A 25,573-nucleotide genomic window follows, 5' to 3' on the forward strand; every position below is an offset into this window, starting at 1 on the left:
GATGGGTATTAAAGAGGGCATGTATTGAATGGAGCACTGGGTGTTATATGCAAACAATGAATCATGGAACACTACATCAAAAACTAATGATGTAATGTATGGTGATTAGCATAACATAATAAAAAAAAAAGAATTCAAAAAAATGAAATAGGTATAAATCTAACTAGATATGTGCAGAAATATGCCAAATTCTGAATCAAAGAATGAAAAAAGAAATGAACCAAGGAAGAATTAAATAAATGAAGAGATAATCCATGTTCATGCATAGGAAGACTCAATACTGTCAAGATGTCAATTCTTCCCAACTTGCTCTCCAGATTTAATGCAATTCCAATCAAAATCCCAGCAAGTTATTTTGAGGATATTGACAAAGTGATTCTAAAGTTTATATTGGGAAACAAAAGACTCACAATAGCCAACACAATTGCAGGACAACAAAACAGAGGATTGACATTACGAGACTTCAAGACTTACTATAAAGCTACAATAATTAAGAAAATGTGATACTGGTGAAAGAACAGACAAATAGATCAATGAAACAGATACAGTGCTCAGAAACAGGCACAAGTATATTCAACTGCTCTTTGACAAAGGAGCAAAGGAAACACAAATGCAGAAAAGATAGTCTTTTAGCAAACGGTGCTGAAACAACTAGACATTTACATGCAAAAAAAAAAAATTAGACCTATACCCTACACTCTTCACAAAAATTAACTCAAAAGATAATAGACCTAACTACAAAATGGGAAACTATAAAACTCCCAGAAGATAACATATGAAAAAAATTCAGATGACCTTGAGTTAGACAATGACTTTATAGATACAACATTAAAAGCATGATCAATGTAGGAAATAATTGATAAACTGGACTTAATCAAAATTTAAAATTTCTGCTCTATGAAAGACACTGTCAAGATAATGAGAAGACAAGCCATGAAGTGGAAGAAAATATTTGCAAAAAGAAATACGTGATAAAGGACAGTTATCCAAAATATACAAAGAACTCTTAAATTCAGCAGTAAGAACAACAACCCAGTTTTAAAAAGGACAAAAGATCTGAACAGACATCTCGCCAAAGAAGATATACAGATGGCAAATAAGCATATGAAAAGATGTTCCACATCATATGTCATCAGGAAAATACAAATTAAAACAACAATGAGATACCACTACACACCTATTAGAATGCCCCAAATCCAAAACACTGAAAACACCAAATGCTGATGAAGATGTGGAGCAACACAAATTCTCATTCATTGCTGGTGGGAAGGAAAATAGTACAGCCACTTGGAAGACAATTCAGCAGAAAAAACAAGTTCTTTATAAAGTGTCTTATAAAGCTAACAATAGTCTTACCATCTATCTTACCAGCAACTGTGCTCCTTGGTATTTACCCAAACTGCACATGGATGTTTATAGCAGCTTTACTCATAATTGCCCAAACTTGGAAGCAACCAAGGTGTCCTTCAGCAGGTACTCAAATAAACTATGATATATCCAGACAACGGAATTTTACTTGATGTTAAGAAAAAAAAGAGGTTTCAAGCCATGAAAAAATATGGAGGAATCTTTAAAGCATATTGCTAAGTAAAACAAGCCAATATAAAAGAGCTACATTCTGTATAATTCCAACTATATGACTTCTGGAAAAGGCAAAGCTATGGAGAGAGTAAAGATCAGCAATTGCCTGGGGCTTGGGGGCTGGGGCAGGCATGAATAGCCAGGACACAGAGGATTTTTTAGGGCAGGGAAACTATGATACTCTAAGGGTGGACATAGGTCATTATATATCTGTCAAAGCCCATAGAATGTACAAAACCAAGAATGAACCCTAATGTAAACTATGAACTGTGGATGATAATGATATGTCAATGTAGTTTCATTGATTTTAACAAATGTACTGCTCTCGCGTGGGATGTTGATAGTGGGGGAGTCTGTGCGTGTTTAGAGGAGAGGGTATAAGGGAAGTCTTTATACTTCCTGCTCAATATTGTTGTAAACCTAAACTGTTCTAAAAAATAACTGATTAAAAAAATGTTATGAGCCATTATACTATGATACTCAAAGTGTGTACCCATTTCTTTCCAGCTAAAGAAGAGGGATCATCCAGCAATTAAAGCATGATTTACATGAAGTTAAAGGATAAAGTAACATTTTTTTTTTTTTAAAGATTTTATTTATTTATTTAATTGACAGGGAGAGAGAGAGAGAGACAGTGTGAGAGGGAACACAAGCAGGGGGAGTGGGAGAGGATGAAGCAGGCTTCCGGCCGAGCAGGGAGCCCGATGCGGGGCTCGATCCCAGGACCCTGGGATCATGACCTGAGCTGAAGGCAGTCGCTTAACCAACTGAGCCACCCAGGCGCCCCTAAAGTAACATTTTAAAACCAGCTGCCATTACCTGCATTATTTATTCATCGGGTTCTGTGTAACTGCAGAATTGTGCTGAATAAAGACAAATGTGTTCTTATTGAAGAACTTGTAGTCCAAAGATAGAATGGAAATTTAGAAACAACTTTTTTTTTAATATATTTTTTTTAAAGATTTTATTTTTTATTTGAGAGAGAGAGAATGAGAGACCGAGAGCATGAGAAGGAGGAAGGTCAGAGGGAGAAGCAGACTCCCTGCTGAGCAGGGAGCCCGATGCGGGACTCGAGCCCGGGACTCCAGGATCATGACCTGAGCCGAAGGCAGTCGCTCAACCAACTGAGCCACGCAGGCGCCCTAGAAACAACTTTAATTTCTTAGGATCATCAAAGGAGGCATTCTAATGGAAGGAGTTGAGTCCAAAAGACTCTTATGTCAATAAGATTTCTTACTCAATATTTAGGTTACGGTTCTTGTACCTAGTTGCATATTGAGAAGAATCAGACTATCCTCCGTTTGGCCTGAGTGTTGGCCTACATGTTTTTTTATTTTACTTTTTTAACCTGACAAATTGTTATGGATGCATATTTCATGAATCTAATCATATTAAACAAGTGACACTAAATTGCACTCTAAACTCAAAATTGTTCAACTATGGGAAAGGGGAATCTCTTGAGTCTCACGGAACCATTATCAGTCATTCAGAAGTGTTCACCTCAATATAAAAGATGTTATGCTTAATGAATACAGAAATAGCAGCATTTTACAGCTGGAGAGTTCATTTTTTTTCTCTTACAATGTTTAAATTTCTTATGTACCCCCACAACTAGTTCTTGGTGTGTTTTTGTTTTGCTGCTGGTGGGTTTGTTTTGGTCTGTTTGGGCCAGATGAACAGTTCCCCCCAATTTACTTGAAGTTTAATACATGAATTAAACCCACTTTCCTCTTGCAGATTTTCTTGTTACAACTTCCTCATTAGAGAAGACAGTTTGACATTGTAAAACTATAATATATTATGGTCACACTAAAAACTTATGTCCTACTATTCCCTTTTCCCACTTTGTGTTCTAACAGTATTGAACTACTTCAAAGTTTCCCAAAGCACCAGCATTTTATTCCTCTCTGGAGTGCACATAATCTTTCCTCTGACTGCAGTGTTGTACCCTCCCTTTGCCGGGCTTGCCCCTTAGGTTTGCAAACCCCAGTTGATGTGTGCCCTTTCCTTGTTCCCAACAATTTAAACATTCCATCTGCTTCTACCCTGTAGTGTACCCAGATAGGAGACACATACTTAAAATGCTGGTGTTAGTTCATGGCGCCACATTGCAACTTAATTCTTTTACAATCTGTTCCCCCACCCTCCATCTTCCCACAGTGAGTGAACTTCCTCCCTAGTTAGATGCTATATTTTATTCATCTCTGTGTTCCTCTGTCCTCACATATTGCATGGACCATATTAGTTGCTCAAAATATGTTGTATGAATTTAATTAAGTGATGCATGTTACTCCGTCCCCATCAGCAAGTGTTTTATTTAGAATCCAAAATATTTTGTTTACTGTTTAAAAACCAAATGTTAACCTAAAGAATTTAATTAATTAACCTAAAAAATCCTAACCATGCATTGCCCACCCTCTCCCGGCCCCAATTCCCTTTTAACTTAAATAAGAAGCTGTTTTATTCTTGCAGTTTCTGCTAGTTGAGAAGTCAGTGTGATAGAGATGCTAGCGGGATTTGCCTAGACATCAATAAACTCCAAAGGCTCCCGGTGGGCCACTTGTAGCGTCAATAAAGCCTCATAATTACTTGCTCCTTTGAGCATTTTAGACCCAACCCTCTAGTTCACTCTGCTGCGAAGATGAGGCTTGGGAACTGAGAGGCTCTTAACTTCTTCTTCTTTTTTTTTTTTTTTAAAGATTTTATTTATTTACTTGAGACAGAGAGAATGAGAGACAGAGAGCATGAGAGGGAGGAGGGTCAGAGGGAAAAGCAGACTCCCTGCCGAGCAGGGAGCCCGATGCGGGACTCAATCCTGAGACTCCAGGATCATGACCTGAGCCGAAGGCAGTCGCTTAACCAACTGAGCCACCCAGGCGCCCGAGGCTCTTAACTTCTTAAACCTTAGGCGAGGAATGGCAAACATTGGCAGGGACCTCAGGATTTTAAGCAAAGGTGCTGGCTGTTATAGTTGTTATCTTAAGCTGTCAGGGGACTAGTAACTCAGAATTCCCCTTCTTGCTCAGCTCTGTCCAAGGATTGGTGGTGGGCCTCATCATTTCTGGGCTTGGGGAAGTATAAACCCCAGGGGCCAAGAGTGGATGGCAGCTGGAGCCTCTGCACAACCTGAAGGAACAAGTAATTCAATTGAGAGAGGCTGCTGGACCTATGGGAAAGGGGTGGAGAGGGGAAAAAGCGGAGAACTTGGAAACTTTGCTTATAGATGGGGGAAATTCCTGCTTCCAGATAGGATCTCACACTAGGGGTGCCTCCAGACCCATTCCGACCAGCCAAACCAAGGCATGGGTACAACCCCAACCAGAGCAGCAAGCTTCTCTCTTGGTGAGGGCAAGACCAAAGAACAGTGAAGGAAGTACTCAGACTGAGGGTTACCCAGGACTTGAAAGTTCCCCTGCCACACAATACAACAGGAGTTAGAAAAACAGTAGGAGGTGAGGAAGAGCGTGAACACGGAGGTTAAATACACATCACTGAGACTTTTGAGGAAGAACCTGCCCTTCCTTCTTTCCTTTCTTCTTATCTTCCTACCTTTTTTTTTTTCTTTCTTTCTCCTGTGTCTGGATGTACTTGCATTTAAAAAGGATGTCCTTGGGGGCTGCTTTTTCTCAGAATTGTTTCTCCGCAGTGAAGTTTAAGGAGGATTGGAGTTTCCTTGACTCCTGCGTGAGGAGTTTCCAAATGGCAATGAAAAAGAGTCACATAAATATCCACAAAGCGCCTGACACCTCTGTCATCACTTGTTTCCTGCTAGATCCTAAATCGGGGTGGTCATCCACCACCCACCCTGAGTGGGCGATCAGCTAATTGGTTCATGTGTGTATTTGTACTTTCCAGATTGAGCTGTGCACGGAATACAAAACGTGCTCATCCTACTTCCCCCTCCCTACTCCGATTCACTCTACTTGGGAGGGCGTGTGTATGTGCATTCGCGTGTGTATGTCCGAGTGTGTATGTTTAGCAAAGGCGCTAGGAAGAAACTACCCCTTCTGCATCCCTCCCCCACCTCCGCTCTACACGAAAACGAAAACGAAGCATCTCTTGAGCAAGATGCGTCTCTAATCTGTCCCCAGCTGAGGTGTCCTCTCCACGCTGATAAGGACAGACTATCTCCGCGCTCATCCAGAGAGCTGATGCTTTGGCTTCCCGGGAGGGCGACCTGACTTCCTCCTGGAGAGCTGCGTTCACCCCGGGGTGTGCGAGTGCTGGTGCGTGCGTGCGTGCGAGTGTGTGTGTGTGTGTGTGTGTGTACACGACTGTGAGCTTGTAAGCTTCCTCTCCCGGCACTGTGCAGGCAGCTCCGGCGACGTTACTCTCCAAGCAGCCGACAGCAACGCGAGGCAGCCGCAGCCTCCGCCCCCTCTGTCTGGTGATTGGCTGGCTTTGCTCATCATTTCCCTGCGAGGAAAAGGGAAGGGCCAGTGACGCCCCCGAACCCAGCTGCAGAAGCGGCCGCCACCTCCAGTGCACAAGGTGTCTCATCTGAGAAGAAACCTGAGCCCCAGGGAGGCAGCGCGGAGCGACCCGAGCAGGGCTGGCGCGAACCCGGAGGGAGAGCGCTGGGCAGCGCTCAAGGACCAGCGGGAGCTCGGCCGCAGCGGACCCTTGCGACCTGCTCCTGAGATCCCGGCTCCACGCTCTCCTCGAATTTTACAGATCTCCCCCCGCGACTGTCTCTCCCCAAAACGGAGCCTTTATATCAAGAGAAGGTGAGGGAGCTGGGGCAACCAGGACTTTCCCGGGCACCCAAGATGCGCTCCATTAGGAAGAGGTGGACGATCTGCACGATAAGTCTGCTCCTGATCTTTTATAAGACAAAAGAAATAGCAAGAACTGAGGAGCACCAGGAGACGCAACTCATCGGGTAAATGCAAAGCTTCATTTCAGGATATAACAAAACAAACCAAACAAACAAACAAAAAAAGTCAAGCCATAAATGAAATGGGAATATAGACGGTAGAGTGAGGGTTGGGATAGTATGTGTGTTCTGATGAGCTTTTGTGTGTTTAGTCTCATGAATTAAATAACAAAGGCTGTTGTTGAGGTGTGTGTGCTTCTCCACGGCGTGTTCCCAGGATGAGTTCAACTTGCCCTGTGTCGTGGTAGTGACAGTTGTGCTGGCGCCGGGGCTCACACGCCCAAGGAGAAGTCACTGCAGAAGTGTCAACAAAGAACGTGTGCCCTTGTCCTTCCGTTTAAGCCCTGGGCAGAACTCAGGAGAGATGTCTTCATTCCCCATGTGGTTGTCCTTCCTTCTTTCTCTGCCCTATCACTCTAAGGAGATAGTAGAGAGAGGTGGCTTCCTGAAAGGCTGAAGTTAAAGCCCAGAAAGCAGGAAATGCGTCTCCTGTTTCTTTCCTCTTCTTTGGCGTTGGATAGATCTGTGTATCATTTGAATTAGAAACTCCAATACAACCAAGGATTCTTCCCTATTTGCTCTTCTGTGGGTAAAACGCATGGGCGTCATGGTTACAGTTTTAGAAACTGGGTACTGTAGCTTCACACAGACTGTATTTCTGCTATTTCTTTAGTTTGTCTAAATGAGTTCAGAAGCTTCCCCCACCCCAGTAAGTTCTCTAAATATCGCACTTCCTTCCTCCCTTCCCCTGGCCTCTGTTGCTTTGAAGTTTACCCAGGAGGTGGCTGCAACTTTGTGTTGCTTACAGAGCTTGGAAGTGTTTTCTGAGGATGTGAACCTGGTTGTCAACTCTGTTCAAAGTCCTGTTTCGGAAATCCTCCCTCATCCGGAGGCGTCCGCTATCGGAAACTCCACACTGGCAGATGCCAGCCTGGTTTTCATGTTCCCTGGCATTTATTAAAACGAAGATAGAGCCCTTGCCAGTGTGTGTGTGTGTGTGTGTGTGCGCGCGCGCGCGTGTGTGCGCATGTAAAGACTGCTAAAACGTGCATGCGTGCACACATACACACACACACAAACTTCATGCACTCGATTTAATATTCCTGCTCCTCCCTAAGTAATGAGTATTTAAGTGAGCAAGACGGAGGCTTATACTTAACAAAGAATTTGCTGTTTTATAGGAAACTAAGATAGCAGAAGTACAGTCGAAAGGGACTGGAAGGGAATGAAAAAGCAAATAAAGAATGAGCTGGATGGTCGTTATGCATCGACAAATCTACAAATGGTCTATTCTGGAAAAGAAAAAAAAAATCCTAACTATATGAGGTCGCTTACACAGGGAGTGGGTGGGTTGAAAACGCAGCCTAGCTCAATTGTCAGCAAAGCAGGACTCTGGGCTGGGGCGGGGGCGTGCAAGGCAGACCTGTGCTTCCCAGGCAGACAAAGGGGTCTCGGGGAAGGTGATAAAGCGGCGCGTGGGGGAGAGGCGGAGGCTGGGCGTGGGGGTCGAGGCTCTTTGTTCCCTTGCGGGCTGGTGGGCTCGGAACACAAGCGTGAGCCCAGACAAAGCCGCCAAGCCTCGCCAGAACTCTGAGGGTTCGGGCCCTCGGCTGGCTGCGGAGTAGGAGTGGGCGGACCAGTGAGGTGGACAGGAGGCGTCCCATGCCGTCCAGGAGCCCTCTCCCGGCCTCCCTAAACCGCCGCCAGGAAGGGGGCGCACACCCCGTGTCCCTCACAGGGAAATGACCGACCTGGGACGCTCCACATTTCCCGGGCAACATTCCTCCTGTGGCCCTTTCCTGGACGCCGCGGGCCGGTGGGCACCGACGAGGAGCAGGCGGGCGCAGGCGCCGGCGCCGCGGTTAGGCTAGCTCCGCTGGGTTTCGCTCGCCCCCTCTTGGGGCTGAGCTGCGGTTGCTCGCCTGCTCCTCTGAGAAAGCATGAGGCGGGCGCGTGAGTTAATCAAACAGGAAGCGAGGTACGCACGCACCGGCTACCTCCCCTCCTCCGCGAGAGTTGGCAGCGAGGGTGGAAGAATGAGTGAGGAGACAGGTTAGAGCCTTTATTTCGGGAACCAGGTCCCCTCTTAAAAAAAAAAAAAAAAAAATCACTTCTACGGCTCTGTGGGCAACTAGGCTCCTCCTCCTTAATTAAAACCCGCAATTACGGTGGTGCGGGGGGAAGGGCTGAGAGCCGCCTGCGGGCGCCGCGCTTCTCGCGCCCTGTAGCTCCCCGGCCTCCTCGGCCGGCGCCCGCTCTGCCCTGCCTCGGCGCACTTGGCGCTGCCCAGAAAATGCGGCCACAGCCAGTCCTCCTGAGTGCTCTTTCCGTTTTCCCTCAAGGTGGAACGTTCGGTGGAAAAGCTTGTGATACTAGTTCGTGATTTCGTTTCAACTTCCAAATAGTGCTTCTAGTGGAGGAGTTGACTCATCCAACGACCTAATGATCTCTTTGACTCTATTTCTACCCCCAAGCCATTTAGAGGGGCTAGTTTTGAGATGAGTAGAGTGGAGATTTGGCCCAGAGCATTGAAAAGTGAGGTAACAGGCAATCTCAGACCCTTGGGAGGTACTGCATGACTTGAGAGTGGGCAGTAGGTTCAGTTAAGGGCCTTCCACAATCCTGTACCTTAGAAACACCCCTCCCCCGCCAAAATCCCCCCTCATATTTCGTTTTCCTGCTACCATTTGCAGTATGCAGGCTGTTTCTTTATTCCACCTCCCCCTCTTAACTGGAGGTCCCATCTAGAGTGAGTGCAGCGTTGTTCTTACATACAATATTGAGCAGTCATTCCACGCAGAAGAGAACACCAGCACAGCTTTCCTGCCTACCATCCACGTTCTCATATCTCCAGAGGATTACTAAAAGCATGGTTTTTCTAAGGAATTATTTGAGAATAGGTCAAGTAATTATTGGAAATTTAACCTTTCATGCAAACCTATTAATTGCCTGGTATGATTACTAGTTAATAAAGTTTAACTCAAAAGGCATGAGGCTATAAAGTGGTTTATCCTTGACATATATATATGTGTGTGTATGTATATGTTTTTTCATAACTGGAAAAATGGCACTTGCCTCACAATTGACCCATGATTTCACTGACTTTGTGTGCTCTTTGGGTGTAATTGTGTTAACTTAAGGGTCTTACAGATAAAAATATGTGGGTGTGCTTGTTTAATAAGATAATGTATTTGAAAGTGTGGCATAAACTTAAATATTTATCACACAAGTATTTGTTTTGATTGCGACTCCTTAAAACTTGCCACATACTGTGCTCCTAGTTGACCACAAATGAGACTAATTTTCTTATCATCTAGAGATTTCCTTTTTAATTTGACTGTGTACTTTGTCTCACTAAATAATTGTCCATATTAATTCTGAAACTTACGATAATATTGACAGTGGAGATAAGCATTCATAGTTAGAATACTGCCATTGTGAGCAAAGTTAGTTCCAGTTGGTTCTAGCATAGAACCCACTTATCAATCAGGAAACCCAGGATCTGTTTCATTTGAAATTCTACTAAAAACCATACGCAGTAGGTTAAGGTAGTACATCTCATCTTTATTTTTAGTTGTTTGACACTTAGGGAATGAAGACAGCAAATTGCCTGCTGTTGCTATTCAGGCTTAGTTTGATGCAAGTTGTTTTCTTTTGAATGACTTTTATAATTTTATATTAAGGAGGAAATTTAACCTAGTTCATGGGAAACACATTCATTCCAAAGCCAAGTTATGAAGAGTTTTCAGTGGGGTTGAATGCGGGGCTTTTGGGACCCAATCTCAAGAAACAAAATTATATTTGTTATGTACTGCAGAATTAATAGAATAAGTTGTAGTGATGCCTGGCAACCCATATTTCAAAGAGAAAAATATTTGTAAAAACTAGTAACATAACTGATGATTAAATTCTGTCACTACCATCATTGTAAGGTTTTCTTAGCTCAACATAAGCAGGATTACTTTATAAAATATATTGCTTTATGCTGCATTATTTCCCTGATGTGTTTTGTGATTTTCTCTTTAGAAGTATATGTTGGATATTCCTGTATATAGCCCTATGCAAGAAATGTTTTCAGTGCAGCTGTATAGTAATTGGGTTTGATCTGGAATGAAAAACTAGTAGGGGGTGGCAACATCCTTCATTCCTTGCATTAAAGGAAAAGCCTTTCTAAGACAGAATACTACCAAGGTCACAAATGGAAACATCCCTTGGGACTCATTTAACTTTATACAAAGAAATTTGCTCCAGAGACTCAGGTTGCACTAAGTCTAGCCTTCTTACATAGGAATTCCATCTACTTCAAGAAGTGGGACTAGTTGTAGCTATTTTCATTCAAAGTTCTTTCCAGGAATGAAACTGAATTTTGGTTTATCATCAGTTCAGTGAAAACAGTTCAAAGGGCAGAGTTATATGGTAGTATTTCATTAATATAAAACTGATTTAAACTTTTAAAGCTTTTTTTTTTTTTTAAGTCTTGGAGGTTCTGAAAAGCCTCCATATAACTAAATACATCAAAGCAATTATTTTGCAATGCAAAATGTACCTTTAGCTACATGTCAGCGAAACAGTCTTCCACAGATATTTAAGAATGCCAGCCCATGTATATTTTTACTTCTCCTATGAAAGTTAATTGGTGGTAAAATAATTCTTATAATTATGGCAATCTGTGGTTAGAAAAAGATGATATTAATAATCCAGTTAACAAGATGAAGATAGGAGAAAAATCCCTACCCTTAGAAATGGTGACAGTTTGTACCCATATTCTTGAAGGCATATCTCCTAAAGTGTGAAGGTTAGGTTCTGTATATATCCGTGTTCTCATTCATATGTAGTTATTATCATTAAACATGTAATACAAAAATTGACTTCTGTGCCACTGAGTAGTAAATGGCACCCTATGTTTCCTAGCATCTTAAGTGACCTCTATAAAATGATTATTATTGGCCATGCATAGGCATGCAAATGTATCATTTTCATCAGTAGGATAGTTTAAAATATTGATTTTTATGAGTCCTAATTTTCACAGGGAGTAGTTGCATATGATGCTTTGAGTTGCTTCAAATTGGAACTACATGTTTAAAAAAGAATGCAAACCAAAATACCAAACTATAAGCCTCTAATTACAGAATTCATCTAACAGCTGTTACACAGGCAATGTTTCCATTGATAGTAGGAGAGGATTGCCTACATAATGAACACAGTTTTAGACTTTGTGACTGAGCAAATAGTCATATTACTTTTTAACTCTATTTTTGAGATTTTAAAAAAGTAAGTTAACATGTAAAGAAATAAATGCAGATACTGAAAGGGCTATACCATAAACAGGTAACATTTTGTTTCCCTGAGTATGGGTTTAAGGCTATAAAGTACTAAGAAAATAGTCTATTGAACAATAAACTGGTTCTAGTATAACTGTCCTAATGCGGGCGCCTGGGTGGCTCAGTTGGTTAAGCGACTGACTTCAGCTCGGGTCATGATCCTGGAGTCCCGGGATCGAGTCCGGCATTGGGCTCCCTGCTCGGCAGGGAGTCTGCTTCTCCCTCTCCCGCTCCCCCGTCTTGTGCTCTTTCTCTCTCTCACTCTCTCTCTCAAATAAATAAATAAAATCTTTAAAAAAAAAAATAACTGTCCTAATGATACAAATGCTATCCTAGGTATCTGTCCCTATCAGCACTATGACCAGCACCACCATGCCACCTATATACTTGCCTGACAATATTGACTGAAAGGGATAGCACAGTTGATTGTGTGTGTGTGATGTAATGGAAAATACCATTAAAAATGGCTACTGAATGAGTTTTCTTTCTCCTCATTACAATCTGTCTCCCCACCAACAACAACTATCAGGAAAGTGTCTCATTGTTGCAATGATTTGGGACTCAAAGTAATTTTAGAAATTAGCACTTCAATAGTGCTTTATAAATTACTTTCACATACAGACTCCCACTGAATTCTCACAAAGTCATTGCATGGTAGATAATGCTATTGCAATTTTCAAGATAAGGCAAGGCCACTGTGGCCTAGAAAGAGACTATTATCCAAGGACATATAGGTTAGCAAGTAAAAGAATCACCAGCAAGCCCAGATCACCTGATATTCCAAAGTCTTCTTACTCCAAAACAAAATCTCTTTCCATTGTAAAAATAAAATTACAATCTTTTTTTTTTTTTTTTAAAGATTTTATTTATTTGACAGAGAGAGACACAGTGAGAGAGGGAACACAAGCAGGGGGAGTGGGAGAGGGAGAAGCAGGCTCCCTGCTGAGCAGGGAGCCCGACGCGGGGCTCGATCCCAGGACCCTGGGATCATGACCTGAGCCGAAGGCAGACGCTTAAGACTGAGCCACCCAGGCACCCCTAAAATTACAATCTTGAGAGTCACAATTATACAGATGCAGGAGAAGTGGCCAAACTTCCTGTCTCTATTGTTAAACACAACAGGGAGGGAGGATCCAGTTTGAAGACAAGTTTCTTTTTTCTTTAAACACCACAAAGACCTTTTCTTTATATGAAAAATGTTTTTATTTCAAAGAGAATAAGTGTAAAGATTGTCCTGATAAAGTCATATTCTCTTATTTCTTATAATACCTTTCATCAATCTCATACCTCTTCTACCATGTAGAAAAATTTGTATCGACAATTTGTAATCAATAATCCAAATCAAATTATGTATTATGCTACTTAGATAAAATCCTTCTTACTTTCACAGAGCTGGCATTTTTGTTTTGTTTCAGAGATGGTGAACTGTGTTTGAGTCGATCCCTTGTCAATAGTTCTGATAAAATCATTCGAAAGGCTGGCTCTTCAATCTTCCAGCACTCTGTAGAAGGTTGGAAAATCAATTCCTCTTTGGTCCTGGAAATAAGGTGAGTTTCTTTAATAAGCCATAATAAATTTCACATCATGTTCTCGAATACATTGGGCTTGGCAAACTTGTATTGAATGCTTGATTTATAGTTTAAGTATGAATACTTTAATAAAAGAGTGAACCAGGGGCGCCTGGGTGGCTCAGTTGGTTAAGCGACTGTCTTCGGCTCAGGTCATGATCCTGGAGCCCCTGGATCGAGTCCCGCATCGGGCTCCCTTCTCAGCAGGGAGTCTGCTTCTCCCTCTCCCACTCCCCGTTTGTGTTCCCTCTCTCGCTGTGTCTTTCTCTGTCAAATAAATAAATAAAATCTTAAAAAAAAAAAAAGAGTGAACCAGCTCTACTTAATGTTGATCAGTGAAGGATATGAAACCATAAAACTGAAATCATTATGCAGTCAGAAATTTAAGGATGAATATGTGAGTTTTGAATATACTGTCTTTATTCTAATGGAATAAAATATTCAACGGAATAGTAACATTTAATAGACTTTTTTTTATTCTATTACTCAGGATGGACATATATTTTGAGAATTATCTTTAACTTCTTTATTAAGTCTTCATACATTTCTTCTATCTTTTCACACTGGATGAAAGTAGAGCCTATCCAACTCCTATTTTGCTGACTATTCTAAATAAATTTTATTTACTCTATAGATGGATATTTCTATGTGAGTTTCTGTAATAAAAGTCTCAGTAATTATATCCTAAATTGGCAAAAGTCAGAAAATGAATTTTCTAGAGTACTGGTTTATTCTTTGTAAGATTTTGGCATTTTGCCTGAAACAAGCTCTCGAAATCAAACTCAAGGCCTGCATATATCTATTATATCTTATTTTCTTCTGGTACAATTCTACAACTAATAAGAAGGTTAGGGCCAGACTTTCCTGAGCATGGAGGAAGCAAACACATCATGTTTTCCTACAACTACGTTGCTATATTGGTTGGTGTGTTGAAATCAGAGCATTTCAGTAAATCAGACTCTTTGAAAGTTTTAGAGAACTATCCTTTACATAATAAAATCATTGCAATTTCATATTGGCAAAATTCTAATTATTCAATGAATGGACATTACTGCACAGATTTTGTAAGTCATTACGAGGATAATGATCTGTTGACATTGACAACTGACAATGACATTGATCTGTCTGTCTGGGTTTCTGTCTACTCACTTCTTGGATCATACCTACATGTCATGTAGATCATGAGCACCTTGCAGGAAGAGTCTACTAATACTCATCTTCAGAGTATGCATAGCAGTTCATAAAATGCTTTGTGGCAAAGACACTCACTCCATGTTGAAAAACACTTGAAAGATTGGAAAATTTTTAAAAAGATGGGTGCCAGGGAAATGCAGGAATAGTTTGTTTTGAAGCTTTGGAAGTGGCTGGAATGGGAAATGAAACCATGGCAATATCAAATAGTGTGTACTTGGTTGCTTTTAGTTATGGGAAATTTGGTGTATTTGTAGGCAGAGCACAAGAATGAGGAGATGTGAGTAGGGTCTGATGACAGAGTCTATAAATTGGTGTCTTCTGGGTAGAATATGGTCAGCAAGCAAGATTTATTTCAACTGGATAAATAAAAACCCTTAAAACCAATATTAAAATTAGGAGATTCCTTTAAAAGTACAGATTTCCATATACTCTTAAGAAAATGAAAAATTTGACAACTCTGGTCATAAATACAGGCATAGTTTAGTTTAGAACAGAATAAGGATTCATATTTCTTAGAGGCAGATATTGGAAGGAGAGAAATATGGGTGATTTATAAAGGAAATATTTGATCTATAAGGATGTCTCAAAAGGAACTTTCAGGGGCGCCTGGGTGGCTCAGCCATTTAGCGTCTGCCTTCGGCTCAGGTCATGATCCCAGGGTCCTGGGATCGAGCCCCGCGTTGGGCTCCTTGCTCAGCAGGGAAGCCTGCTTCTCCCTCTCCCTCTCCCTCTCCCACTCCCCCTGCTTGTGTTCCCTCTCTCGCTGTCTCTCTCTCTCTGTCAAAAAATAAATAAAAATTAAAAAAAAAAAGGAACTTTCAAACTGAAAGATTTGGCAAGAAGGGAGGCAATTAGGTAAAGCTATGCAGATCAGGTAAAAGAAAGTAGTGGAAGAAAGTAAAGTAAAATAAGAAATGTAATAATTTAATTAATATGTCTAAATATTATATCAGATAAAGTCTAATAAGTAAATTCAAAAAGTAATTAGCAATAGTTTAAGTAATATATACTTCCTAGTATCTATACAAAAATGAGGCTACAGAGGTACATTTTGCTATTTTTAAGATATTCAAGCTAAGGGTATTAAATATAAATTGAGCCAAGCAAATCAGTATTACAGTTTTACAAATTAATGAAGATTGCATTCATATCTGTGAAGGTGATCCGTTTTCAAAAATAACAGATGATATTATGTATGAAATGTTAGTACTCTTTTCGTATGATTCTCCTTAACAGATAAAGAAGTAAACAATAAAAAATTGAGCAAATATTGAATAATACATACAAAGTTGTCACTTCCTTACAAGGAAACAATAATTTGTAAAACTATTATTGTACAACATGATACAGTTCATAAAAATTATAATTGCCTATAGCATTAGTGATTTGTGAGTATTAATCAGCTTGACACCTGTAATAAAAAATTTAGAATATGAAAATGTCCTATTGTTAGCTTAGCTCTTGTTTTTCATACTGGAAACTAACCATAAACTAATTTGGATTATTATCTTTCTTTATTTCTTCCCCACATCTGTAACATTTATGAAGAACCACATTACTTGGTTTCTGTGAGTGGGTGTGGGCATATTTTACAAGTGTTTTTAAAATTCTACTTTGAAGTTTTGATTAAGATATTACAACTAATCATTTTTGATCTTACATGATTAAACCATGCTTACAAATCTTTCTCATTTTAAAAATCTCATTAAACTTATAATGCTCTTGTAACATTCCTAATAAACTATTTATCTATTTGTATTAACATGTGAAGCAGTCACTGATGAGAAGTTGTTTTTCCCTACATTTGTAGAAATGATTTTTTTCTTATTACTAATTTTTTCAACCCTATATATACTCTGCTACTTTCATAAACACATCAAGAGTTAATTCATATATGTTCATCAAACAACTGTACCTCTGGGGAGTTTTTTGAGAGAGATGGTTCCATTTTCATGGTGCTTTGGAAATTCATCAAGATTTAGAAGAGTTTATCCATTCCACAGCTAACTTCACAATTAAAATAATTACCTTGGTTAAGGACTTGATTTTATTGGTAGTAGTTTGTTCTTTGTTATAGTAAGCTAGGAAATGACATATTTGGGACTCCTGGGTGGTTCAGTCAGTTGAGTTCAGTTCTGGTCATGTCTTCAGTTCAGGTCATGATCCCAGGGTCCAGGGATTGATGAGCCCCACATCAGGCTCTCTGCTCCGCAAAGAGCCTGCTTCTCCCTCTCCTGCTCCCCCTGCTTTTGCTCTTTCTCTTTCTCTCTCTCTGTCAAATAAATAAATAAAATCTTAAAAAAAAAAAGAAATGACATATTTAAGATGTATCAGATGTTTGTGAGTAAATCTATAAACATTGTACCAAGAGAGTATTTGGTCATGTCCAACACTTGTGACTTGACCCTTTTTTCCCCATCTTTGGGTTGTTTCTTTTATTTTCCCCTCATTCTTCATATGCTGAATAGAAACCTAAGGAATTACAATACCAGATGTGGATGCATAGAGATATATGAGCTCAACTACTCATCAAGGCACATCATAATTAGAAGGACTATTTTCAAGTTAATATCATCAGATGTCAAGGTTTTTAAACAGATCAAACTTGCAGGTTAACTAAACTTAACTGCAAATTTATATATGCTTACCTACCAAAAAGAACTTGCTGTTGCATGCATTGATTTACTTTAGAGAAAGGTCCACATACAATTCTTCTACTTACTCTGTTCAGTAAGTAGCCAGAGGAGCACATCTTGGGTCATACAACTTGTTAGTGGCAGAGTCAAGCTTCAAAGCTAGGCCTATCTAACTAGAACCAAAGCTCTTATCATGAAACAAATTTCTTGGAAGACTCTATTTTAATACTAAAAATGCAGCCTTATGCAGTACACACAATGGAGAGTTTTTTTTGTTCCAAAATAATAAAATATAGTATTCATCCAATATTACTAAATGCTGGGTCAAATAATCAAATGGCCATCTGAGGTGTAAATTAAACTAAAAAATGCTTTTCTTCAAGCATTTTGAGGCCATTTTGCCTTTTCATTTGGCTGCGTAGGATTTTTCTTTGATACTAGAATATCTTTCTATAACAGCTGGGACCCTAAGCTCAGAAGCCCTAACAAGCTACAGGTTATGTTCTTTCAGTGCTTTGAAGAATCTTGCTTTGCGAAAATAATCTTTGAGACAAAAAATTGTGTGTTCTCTCTGCTTTTTTGTAGGCATAATGAAACACTCGGCACTTCTTAAACCTTTTTAAATTTCTTTTTAGTAAACCACATTAGTAATAATTGAATTGATTTGGTGATTTTTGTCTGAGGTCCAAAGTTTGCAAAAACTGATTCCTAATATATGTATCATAACCTAATTTGCTTCTCAACTTGTGATGCATTCCAGCTGTAAGATTTGTCTTAACAATACTCGCTGATGGAGTCAACAGTGTCATTTAGATTAAATTTTAGTTGCCACAGCACGTATGCTTGTTGTTGACAAGAAACCTACAGAGAAGAAAGAGTGGCACCTGGTGATAGGTTAGCTATATTTAACATTTCACAAGTGAAAACAATGTTTAGTAAATTAATTCTCTGGAACTCTGCAGCTGCTATTTCAAGTGATGTGTGATGTTGAAAGGGACGTTCTAGTTGAAAATTCAGTTGAAAAGTTGCTGTATAAAATCTATTCGTGTCAGTTGAACAGTCTCAACCAGCCTTTCAGTTTAAACCAGTATTGCTTAACAAAAAATAATCTTTATGACTAAGATTTTTAGCCTCACTGAAAGTGAAACGTAATTTTAGATTCTTTCAGTTATCTTTAACATTAAGACAGTTGCTGAATTTAGGTTTTTGCTTATTAATAGGGTTTCAAAAGTTAATTATGCCCACAAAATGACAGTTAAAGACCTATAAGGGATCTTTTTTGTTGTTGCTCTTTGCAGTCAAACACAGAAAACACAACCCCTGCTTTACATATCTGGTAATGACTTGATCACCTATCAGGAAAACTAGTATTGAGACAGCCTGCATATTAAACTTAGCTTTTGTTGATGCATGTTTCTTTCTTTTTTTATTTTTTTAAAGATTTTATTTATTTATTTGACAGAAAGAGACACAGCAAAAGAGGGAACACAAGCAGGGGGAGTGGGAGAGGGAGAAGCAGGCCTCCCACGGAGCAGGGAGCCCAATGCGGGCTTGATCCCAGGACCCTGTGATCATGACCTGAGCCGAAGGCAGACGCTTAACGACTGAGCTACCCAGGCTCCCCAATTCATGTTTCTTTAGAACCCAGAATTTAAACTGAATTTCCTTTCTATCTCTCTCATTCTGAAATAATTTTGTTTAATCTGCTCTCTTCACTTATGTCAATTATCTGAGCAAAAGCATATATGTTCTTGGTGATACTGAAAATATTGTTCAGTTCACTGTAAGAGCTTTTCATGCTTCCAATGACATTTAATTATATTTAAGCACTAGTTTTCTTTTTTTCATATATTTACAGTGTGAATAACAACTAGACTTAGCAAATCCACAGAACTTTTTATAGTCCATTACATCTATAATCTAAAAAATGCCTAGTGGTGCCTGGGTGGCTCAGTTGGTTAAATGTCTGCCTTGGGCTCAGGTCATGATCCCAGGGTCCCTAGGATCTAGCCCGAGTCTGGCTCTTTGCTCAGAAAAACGTCTGCTTGTCCCTTTCCCTCTTCTCTCCCCACCTGCCACACTTGTGTGCATGCTCTCTCTCTATCTCTTTCTTTTTTTAAAAAAGATTTTATTTATTTATTTGAGAGAGAGCACATGAGAGGGGGGAGGGTCAGAGGGAGAAGCAGACTCCCTGCTGAGCAGGGAGCCCGATGCGGGACTCGATCCAGGGACTCCAGGATCATGACCTGAGCGGAAGGCAGTCGCTTAACCAACTGAGCCACCCAGGCGCCCTCTCTATCTCTTTCAATAACTAAAAGTCTTAAAAAAAATAAAAAATAAAATAAAAAATGCCTACACCTTGCTAGGGAGGAAAAAAAACCCTAACCTTTCCTCACTGTTTCCAAAAAAAAAATATTAAGCATTGAAGCCACAATACTGCTCACTCAGAGTAATTATTTTCAGTTTTTCTTGAATCCTACACCAGGAATCTTAGCTCAGATAATTTTCCATGCATAGATGTAAGCCCTAAGATGGAAACTAAAAGTTTAGTTCAATATAAGAAAAAGAACTTACTGGAGACATTCAAGGTTTCCTTTCACCCTTCTTTCAGTTTAAAAACGCAAATACTGCTCTAACAGAATAAACAATTGTTGAGCCTATAAAACAGTTTTGGAAGAACACATAGTATTATCTGAGTTTAATAATTATGCCGTTTATCTCAAGAGTTAGGCAATGTGGTATCTTTTGAAATTTCGCTGAACTTTTTTTTTTTCTTTAAAGATTTTATTTATTTATTTGAGAGAGAAAGAGAGCGCAAGCCCGGGGAGGGGCAGAGGGAGAGGGAGAAGCAAGCTCCCCACTAAGTAGGGAACCCTACACAGGGCTCAATCTCAGGACCCTGGTGTCATGACCTGAGCCCAAGGCACATGCTTAACCAACTGAGCTACAAAGGCACCCCTGAAATTTCGCTGAACTCATTGTCCACTTTTTTATATCAATTTTTGCTAAGAGTGAACAAATTAAAGATGTTCTATTATACTCAGGAATGTAAAGGACCTATGTTTAAAATATTTTGTTGTTAAATTTCTATAACACAGCAAAGGTTCTGTTATTGGAAAGTCCCTTGTACTATCAGTTGACAAGCATTTGAGTGTTAGCTTGTTTCGTGAATAAAGGTGTTTTCCCCTTTTGGATTTCCAAGTTAAAAAGTCTTCTTTCAAATTTGGATATCTGGTCTATTCACATCACACTTGGAAACATTTCACTACTTGTGAGTTACATCTTCAAGTATCTATAACACTACCTTTAAACTATGTTCAAAGGAAAATTATAATACCAGCTAGTTTGGCGATTTGACCACATCCGTGCAGCTTTTATTTTAGAGCCAGCCTTGTCATTTCCACAGGAAATGAGATTTTTTTTGAAATACAGGTGTCAGGCATTACTACATTTTTTCCCCAAACAAACAAGTGGTAGTTAATAAGTATGTACAAAAGTTTCTATGGATTGCTGTTCTTGGTGCTAGATAACTTTTACAAAGAATTATATGTGCTTAACATAAGGAGAGACTTGTCAGTTTTCTGCAGTTCACACACCCGAAAGTTGCTGATTTCTCTGGCAATTGTCTTCCTATGTAATCTGTACTTTGTTAATATGAACTGTTATGGTGCCTGATAGCATTACTATTAATTTTTAAGTTTCATTTGTAGGGCATTTATACAGATTTTCATCTATAAATTCTACTTACAAACCTGATATTCTGATTGAAGAAAAAAATTCAAAAAATATTTTCTTTTCCAGAGAGTTAATGAACATATCCCTTGTGTATCAAACCTGGTCAAACAAAGTTTTCAGTCAACTGGTTGTCTAATAAGACTACACATTGAACTGGGACCTATTTAAAGCAAACCAAAATTAAACAAAAATAAAGATTTAGGTTATTTTCCATCCCTTCTTGCTAGTCATGCTTCTGGCTTGTAAGTGTGATTGGGAGAATTGCCCTTTTGGTGGAGTAATGGGAGTAGGTCATATTGTGCTCAGTAATAGCATTTATGAATGCAGTAGAGCTTAAACAGTAATAGCACCAAAGGAAAACATGTTTGTCGTATCTTAAATGTTATAATAATGGTATTGTTTTCAGCACTCTGAAAATACAAGCTCACAATACGAGCACTTGGGTAACTAATATCCAATTTCCAGTCTGGAGAGAGCTTTCTCAGATTGCTTCTAGCTGGTATATGTTTGGTAGCTTGAGGATGAGGTGAAGTCAGATTTCTGTAGGAAGGCTCATAGTTTCTTTGGCCATATATTTCCCTCACAAACTTAGTAGGCTCCTGGGCCATTTCCTTGTACTTAATTACTGGTATAAATAACTGCACCCAAAGGTTTCTTCTGAACAGTTCTTCAGCCTCTGAGTCTCCTCTATTCTAGCCTGACCCTCTTTCCCTTAATTTCCCTCCTAACTCATTTGAATCTATAAACTTACATAGGAAGGATGACTCCTGTTCCTGGGATGGCTCTGATCTACAGTTGTATCTCTTGCTAAGTGGGGTATTAGAAACATTTTGGAGGTCCCAATTTCCAGACTTTCACACAGTTTACATACAGGCCATTGCCAGAGATGAATTCCTTTCCTTCTGAGCTTGCAACTTGGCTATTTCATGCCTGATTTTGCATCTTCTATTGCCTTGCTAGAAGGAGCAACTAACATAAAACAGCATAGAAACTCTTTTTAACCATTTCTCCAAGAGCAACAGGCTTATTAGATATAGGATTTGACTCCAAAATTATTGCAGACCATCATTTTATTAGGTGCTTTGCTATATCATGCCAAGGTCGCTAGCTTTCCAGCCAGCTATAGCTTTATTTTCATTTTCCATCATCTAACTTAGCATTTACATATTTGTTTATACAGCATCTCACATCTGTTATCAGTTTCTTTATTATGTATGGGATAGGCTAAGCTTCCATCAAAAAAGAGTGCTATCTTAAAATACAATGGATCAAACATGTTGGAAGTTTATTTCTCTCTTGTATATCCATGCACATTATCCACTCATATCCCACGTAAGAAAACTCACATGACCAAAACCAGCTGCACTTGAGTTTGGAAACTTGCAAATTTTCTAGCTGAGGAGTCATGTGCCTGAGTAAAACTTAGAAGATTCAAATACTAAAAGGAAGACTGGAAGGAAGAACACTAAGGAACAATTAGCTATCTCTGCCGGGCATAGTGTGATGTTCTATCTATCCATTTTTTCCTCTAACATACCCATTTTTCCTCGTGGATTCTTGAGCTTCAAAGGGCTTTCATATACTATAGTTTTATTCTTCTTCAAATAATTGTAATATACACATGATTTGGATTAATGTATATAAATTTATTGGGAAGTTCAATCCTTTTCATAGAGTTAAGTAAGATATAATTAAGATATAGTTAAGATTCTCTTATGGGTTTGCCTCCCTCTTTTTTTTCCCCCTTCCCCTATGTTCATCTGTTTTGTTTCTTAAATTCCACATATGAGTGAAATCATATGGTATTTGTCTTTCTCTGACTGATTTTGCTTAGCATAATATACTCTAGCTCCATCCACCTTGTTGCAAATGGCAAGATTTTATTCTTTTTGATGGCTGAGTGTATCTATCACATCTTTATTCTTTATCCATTTATCAGTGGATGGACATTTGGGCTCTTTCCATAATTTGGCTATTGGTGACAGTGTCTATAAACAGTGGGGTGTATGTGCCCCTTTGAGTAAGTATTTTTGTATCCTTTGGGTAAATACCTAGTAGTGCAATTGCTGGATAGTAGTTATTTTTTTCATTTTTTGAGGAACCTCCATACTGTTTTCCACAGTGGCTGCACCAGAATAAACTAAATTTTTTGTATCTTTTTTCACTCTATAAATAGATGTATATACTATATTTATTTACCAAATCATTGAGAAACTATAAGCAAATGATTTTTTTAAGAACAAATTCAGTATCAATAGAATCTACTTAATTGGTTGGTTTAATTACCACCTGACAATTTAAGATTCGTAGTGTACCAATTTACATTTTATCATGTTACTTTGTACATGATATCACCAGTTCTTGGATATGTTGTCATTAATGGAAAACTTTGCTTGTATTTCCATATAGGAAGAACATTCTTCGTTTCCTAGATGCAGAAAGAGATGTCTCAGTGGTCAAGAGCAGTTTTAAGCCTGGTGATGTCATACACTATGTGCTAGACAGGCGTCGGACACTAAATATTTCTCAGGATCTCCACAGCCTCCTACCTGAAGTTTCACCAATGAAAAATCGCAGATTTAAGACCTGTGCCGTTGTTGGAAATTCTGGCATTCTGCTAGATAGTGAATGTGGAAAGGAGATTGACAGTCACAATTTTGTAATAAGGTGAGCTTTCTTCTGTTCCTAAAGATTGTAATTTTTTCCAAGATGTTTTACTGAGGTGTAGAAAACTGACAGAAATGTGTAAGGCTAATATTAACATTAAGGATTACTGAAAGCTCAAATACTTATTTATGATATGTTTTTCTGTGTGGTGTCCAAATTTACATTTACCCTGGGATATAAAATTAAAATTATAGTATCATTGAAAGGAAAGGTGATTTTATTATAGCAGTAAGATTCACACCAGGGTTTTTTTTTTTTTTTTTTTTTTTTTGCCAAATGACAATTCTATTAGATTTAATACACAGGAAAATGACTTTTATTAATAGTTTTTCTTTATGTCCATTAATTTAATATTAATTAATTCATTCAATAATACAAACAGTTAATAGTTGATTATTAATTAATAGTTAATTTTTATATTAGTGAATGGATTAATTTATTTAATCCACTTAATTGATTATATTTGCAATCCTTTTTATATACAATAAATTGTATTCATTTATTCATAAAGATTATGAACATTTCTATGTAATGATGTAATAGATGTAAGTAATTTTACCCTTTTAATGACAATTATTTAGCAGATTCTAAGAATATAACAAGTTCATAAAGCAAGTTTTTAAAAAGTATATACATAAGTTTACATTTGATATCTTGCACCAAATTCTCTGCATTATTCTTTTATGTGGTATTTGTGTATGTTAGTATATCTTAGTTTTTGAATTTTCTCACATAATTAAACATACCTGCTTTTCATTGATGGTCAGCAGATTGGTTAACTTTAGATTAACTGAAAGAAACAGCAATAGAAATGGGATTGTGATGAAATCATAGATACTAGTTTTTCATTTACAATTCATGCATCTGGACATTTTTTTTTGGCTTTTTTTAGTTCTTCAGGAAAATTTGCTGAATGAACGAAGTATATATGTTGAAATATGAAATAGATGTAAAGAGCGAGATTTTTAGTTTTTCAGAGTCAGGATGAATTGGTGGTCTGCAAATTTTTTAAAAATTAAGGAAACAAATCCATAATGAAACAGGAAAATTCAAAGTTTTTCAGGAACTACACTGCATTCTTCTATTGCGAATAATACTAGTCATATAAAGTCAGTCATAATTATGTAAAACTGAATACTAATACAACAAAAAATGATTGTGTAATATTGAGGGGATTGGAGAGGAGAGAGGTGTGTGTAATGGGGAAAAATCAGTCAAGATCTAATACAGAGAGGTCAGTAAAGCAGTATCAACACATTATTTAAAAAGCTAAGAAAGAAGTGGTTGTCTCTGGAGAAAGAAGTCGGAGATGGGTAGAGAAAAGGTGCAGGATTGCTGTCTTTCACTACCAGTCTAACAGTGTTATTTTGGTTTTTCTTAATTGTATATATGTTGATTAAAACTTAATTTAAGTAAGTTTCAGTTTTAAACGTTTCCCCCAGGCAATTGAAATATACAGCACTGGTTAAGAGCCACCACAGTAAAATGGGATTGAGCTTTTTTTTTTTTTTATGTTATGTTAATCACCATACATTATATCATTAGTTTTTGATGTAGTGTTCCATGATTCATTGTTTGCGTATAACACGCAGTGCTCCATTCAATACGTTCCTTCCTTAATACCCATCACCAGGCTAACCCATCCCCCCACCCCACTCCCCCCTAGAACCCTCAGTTTGTTTTCAGAGTCCATAGTCTCTCATGGTTCATCTCCCCCTCTGATTCCTCACCTTCATTCTTCCCCTCCTGCTATCTTCTTTTATTTTTTTTAACATATAATGTATTATTTGTTTCAGAGGTACAGGTCTGTGATTCAACAGTCTTACGCAATTCACAGCGCTCACCATAGCACATACCGTCCCCAGTGTCTATCACCCAGCCACCCCATCTCTCCCACCCCCCCACCACTCCAGCAACCCTCAGTTTGTTTCCTGAGATTAAGAATTCCTCATATCAGTGAGATCATATGATACATGTCTTTCTCTGACTGACTTA

At 38.7% G+C, this 25,573-nt stretch overlaps 1 protein-coding gene and 1 long non-coding RNA gene across 2 annotated transcripts in view; one reads left to right on the plus strand and one right to left on the minus strand.

The window, feature by feature from the left end:
* Window positions 1–8,531, minus strand: part of LOC145722639 (uncharacterized) — a 184,436-nt gene extending 175,905 nt beyond the window's left edge. Inside the window, exon 1 of the long non-coding RNA XR_014147034.1 lies at window positions 8,209–8,531. This is a non-coding gene — a long non-coding RNA (uncharacterized LOC145722639). The remainder of the gene's footprint in view (window positions 1–8,208) is intronic.
* The window catches only part of ST8SIA4 (ST8 alpha-N-acetyl-neuraminide alpha-2,8-sialyltransferase 4), a 101,573-nt gene continuing 82,022 nt past the window's right edge, over window positions 6,023–25,573 (plus strand). Inside the window, exons 1-3 of the mRNA XM_006727795.3 lie at window positions 6,023–6,463; window positions 13,194–13,325; window positions 23,321–23,578. Coding sequence (XP_006727858.1) covers window positions 6,351–6,463; window positions 13,194–13,325; window positions 23,321–23,578 — 503 coding nt within the window. The 5' untranslated portion in view covers window positions 6,023–6,350. The remainder of the gene's footprint in view (window positions 6,464–13,193; window positions 13,326–23,320; window positions 23,579–25,573) is intronic.

The sequence above is a fragment of the Leptonychotes weddellii genome, chromosome 7 (genome assembly GCF_054177405.1).
Source record: "Leptonychotes weddellii isolate Sample4059 chromosome 7, ASM5417740v2, whole genome shotgun sequence".
NCBI classification, from domain to species: domain Eukaryota; kingdom Metazoa; phylum Chordata; class Mammalia; order Carnivora; family Phocidae; genus Leptonychotes; species Leptonychotes weddellii.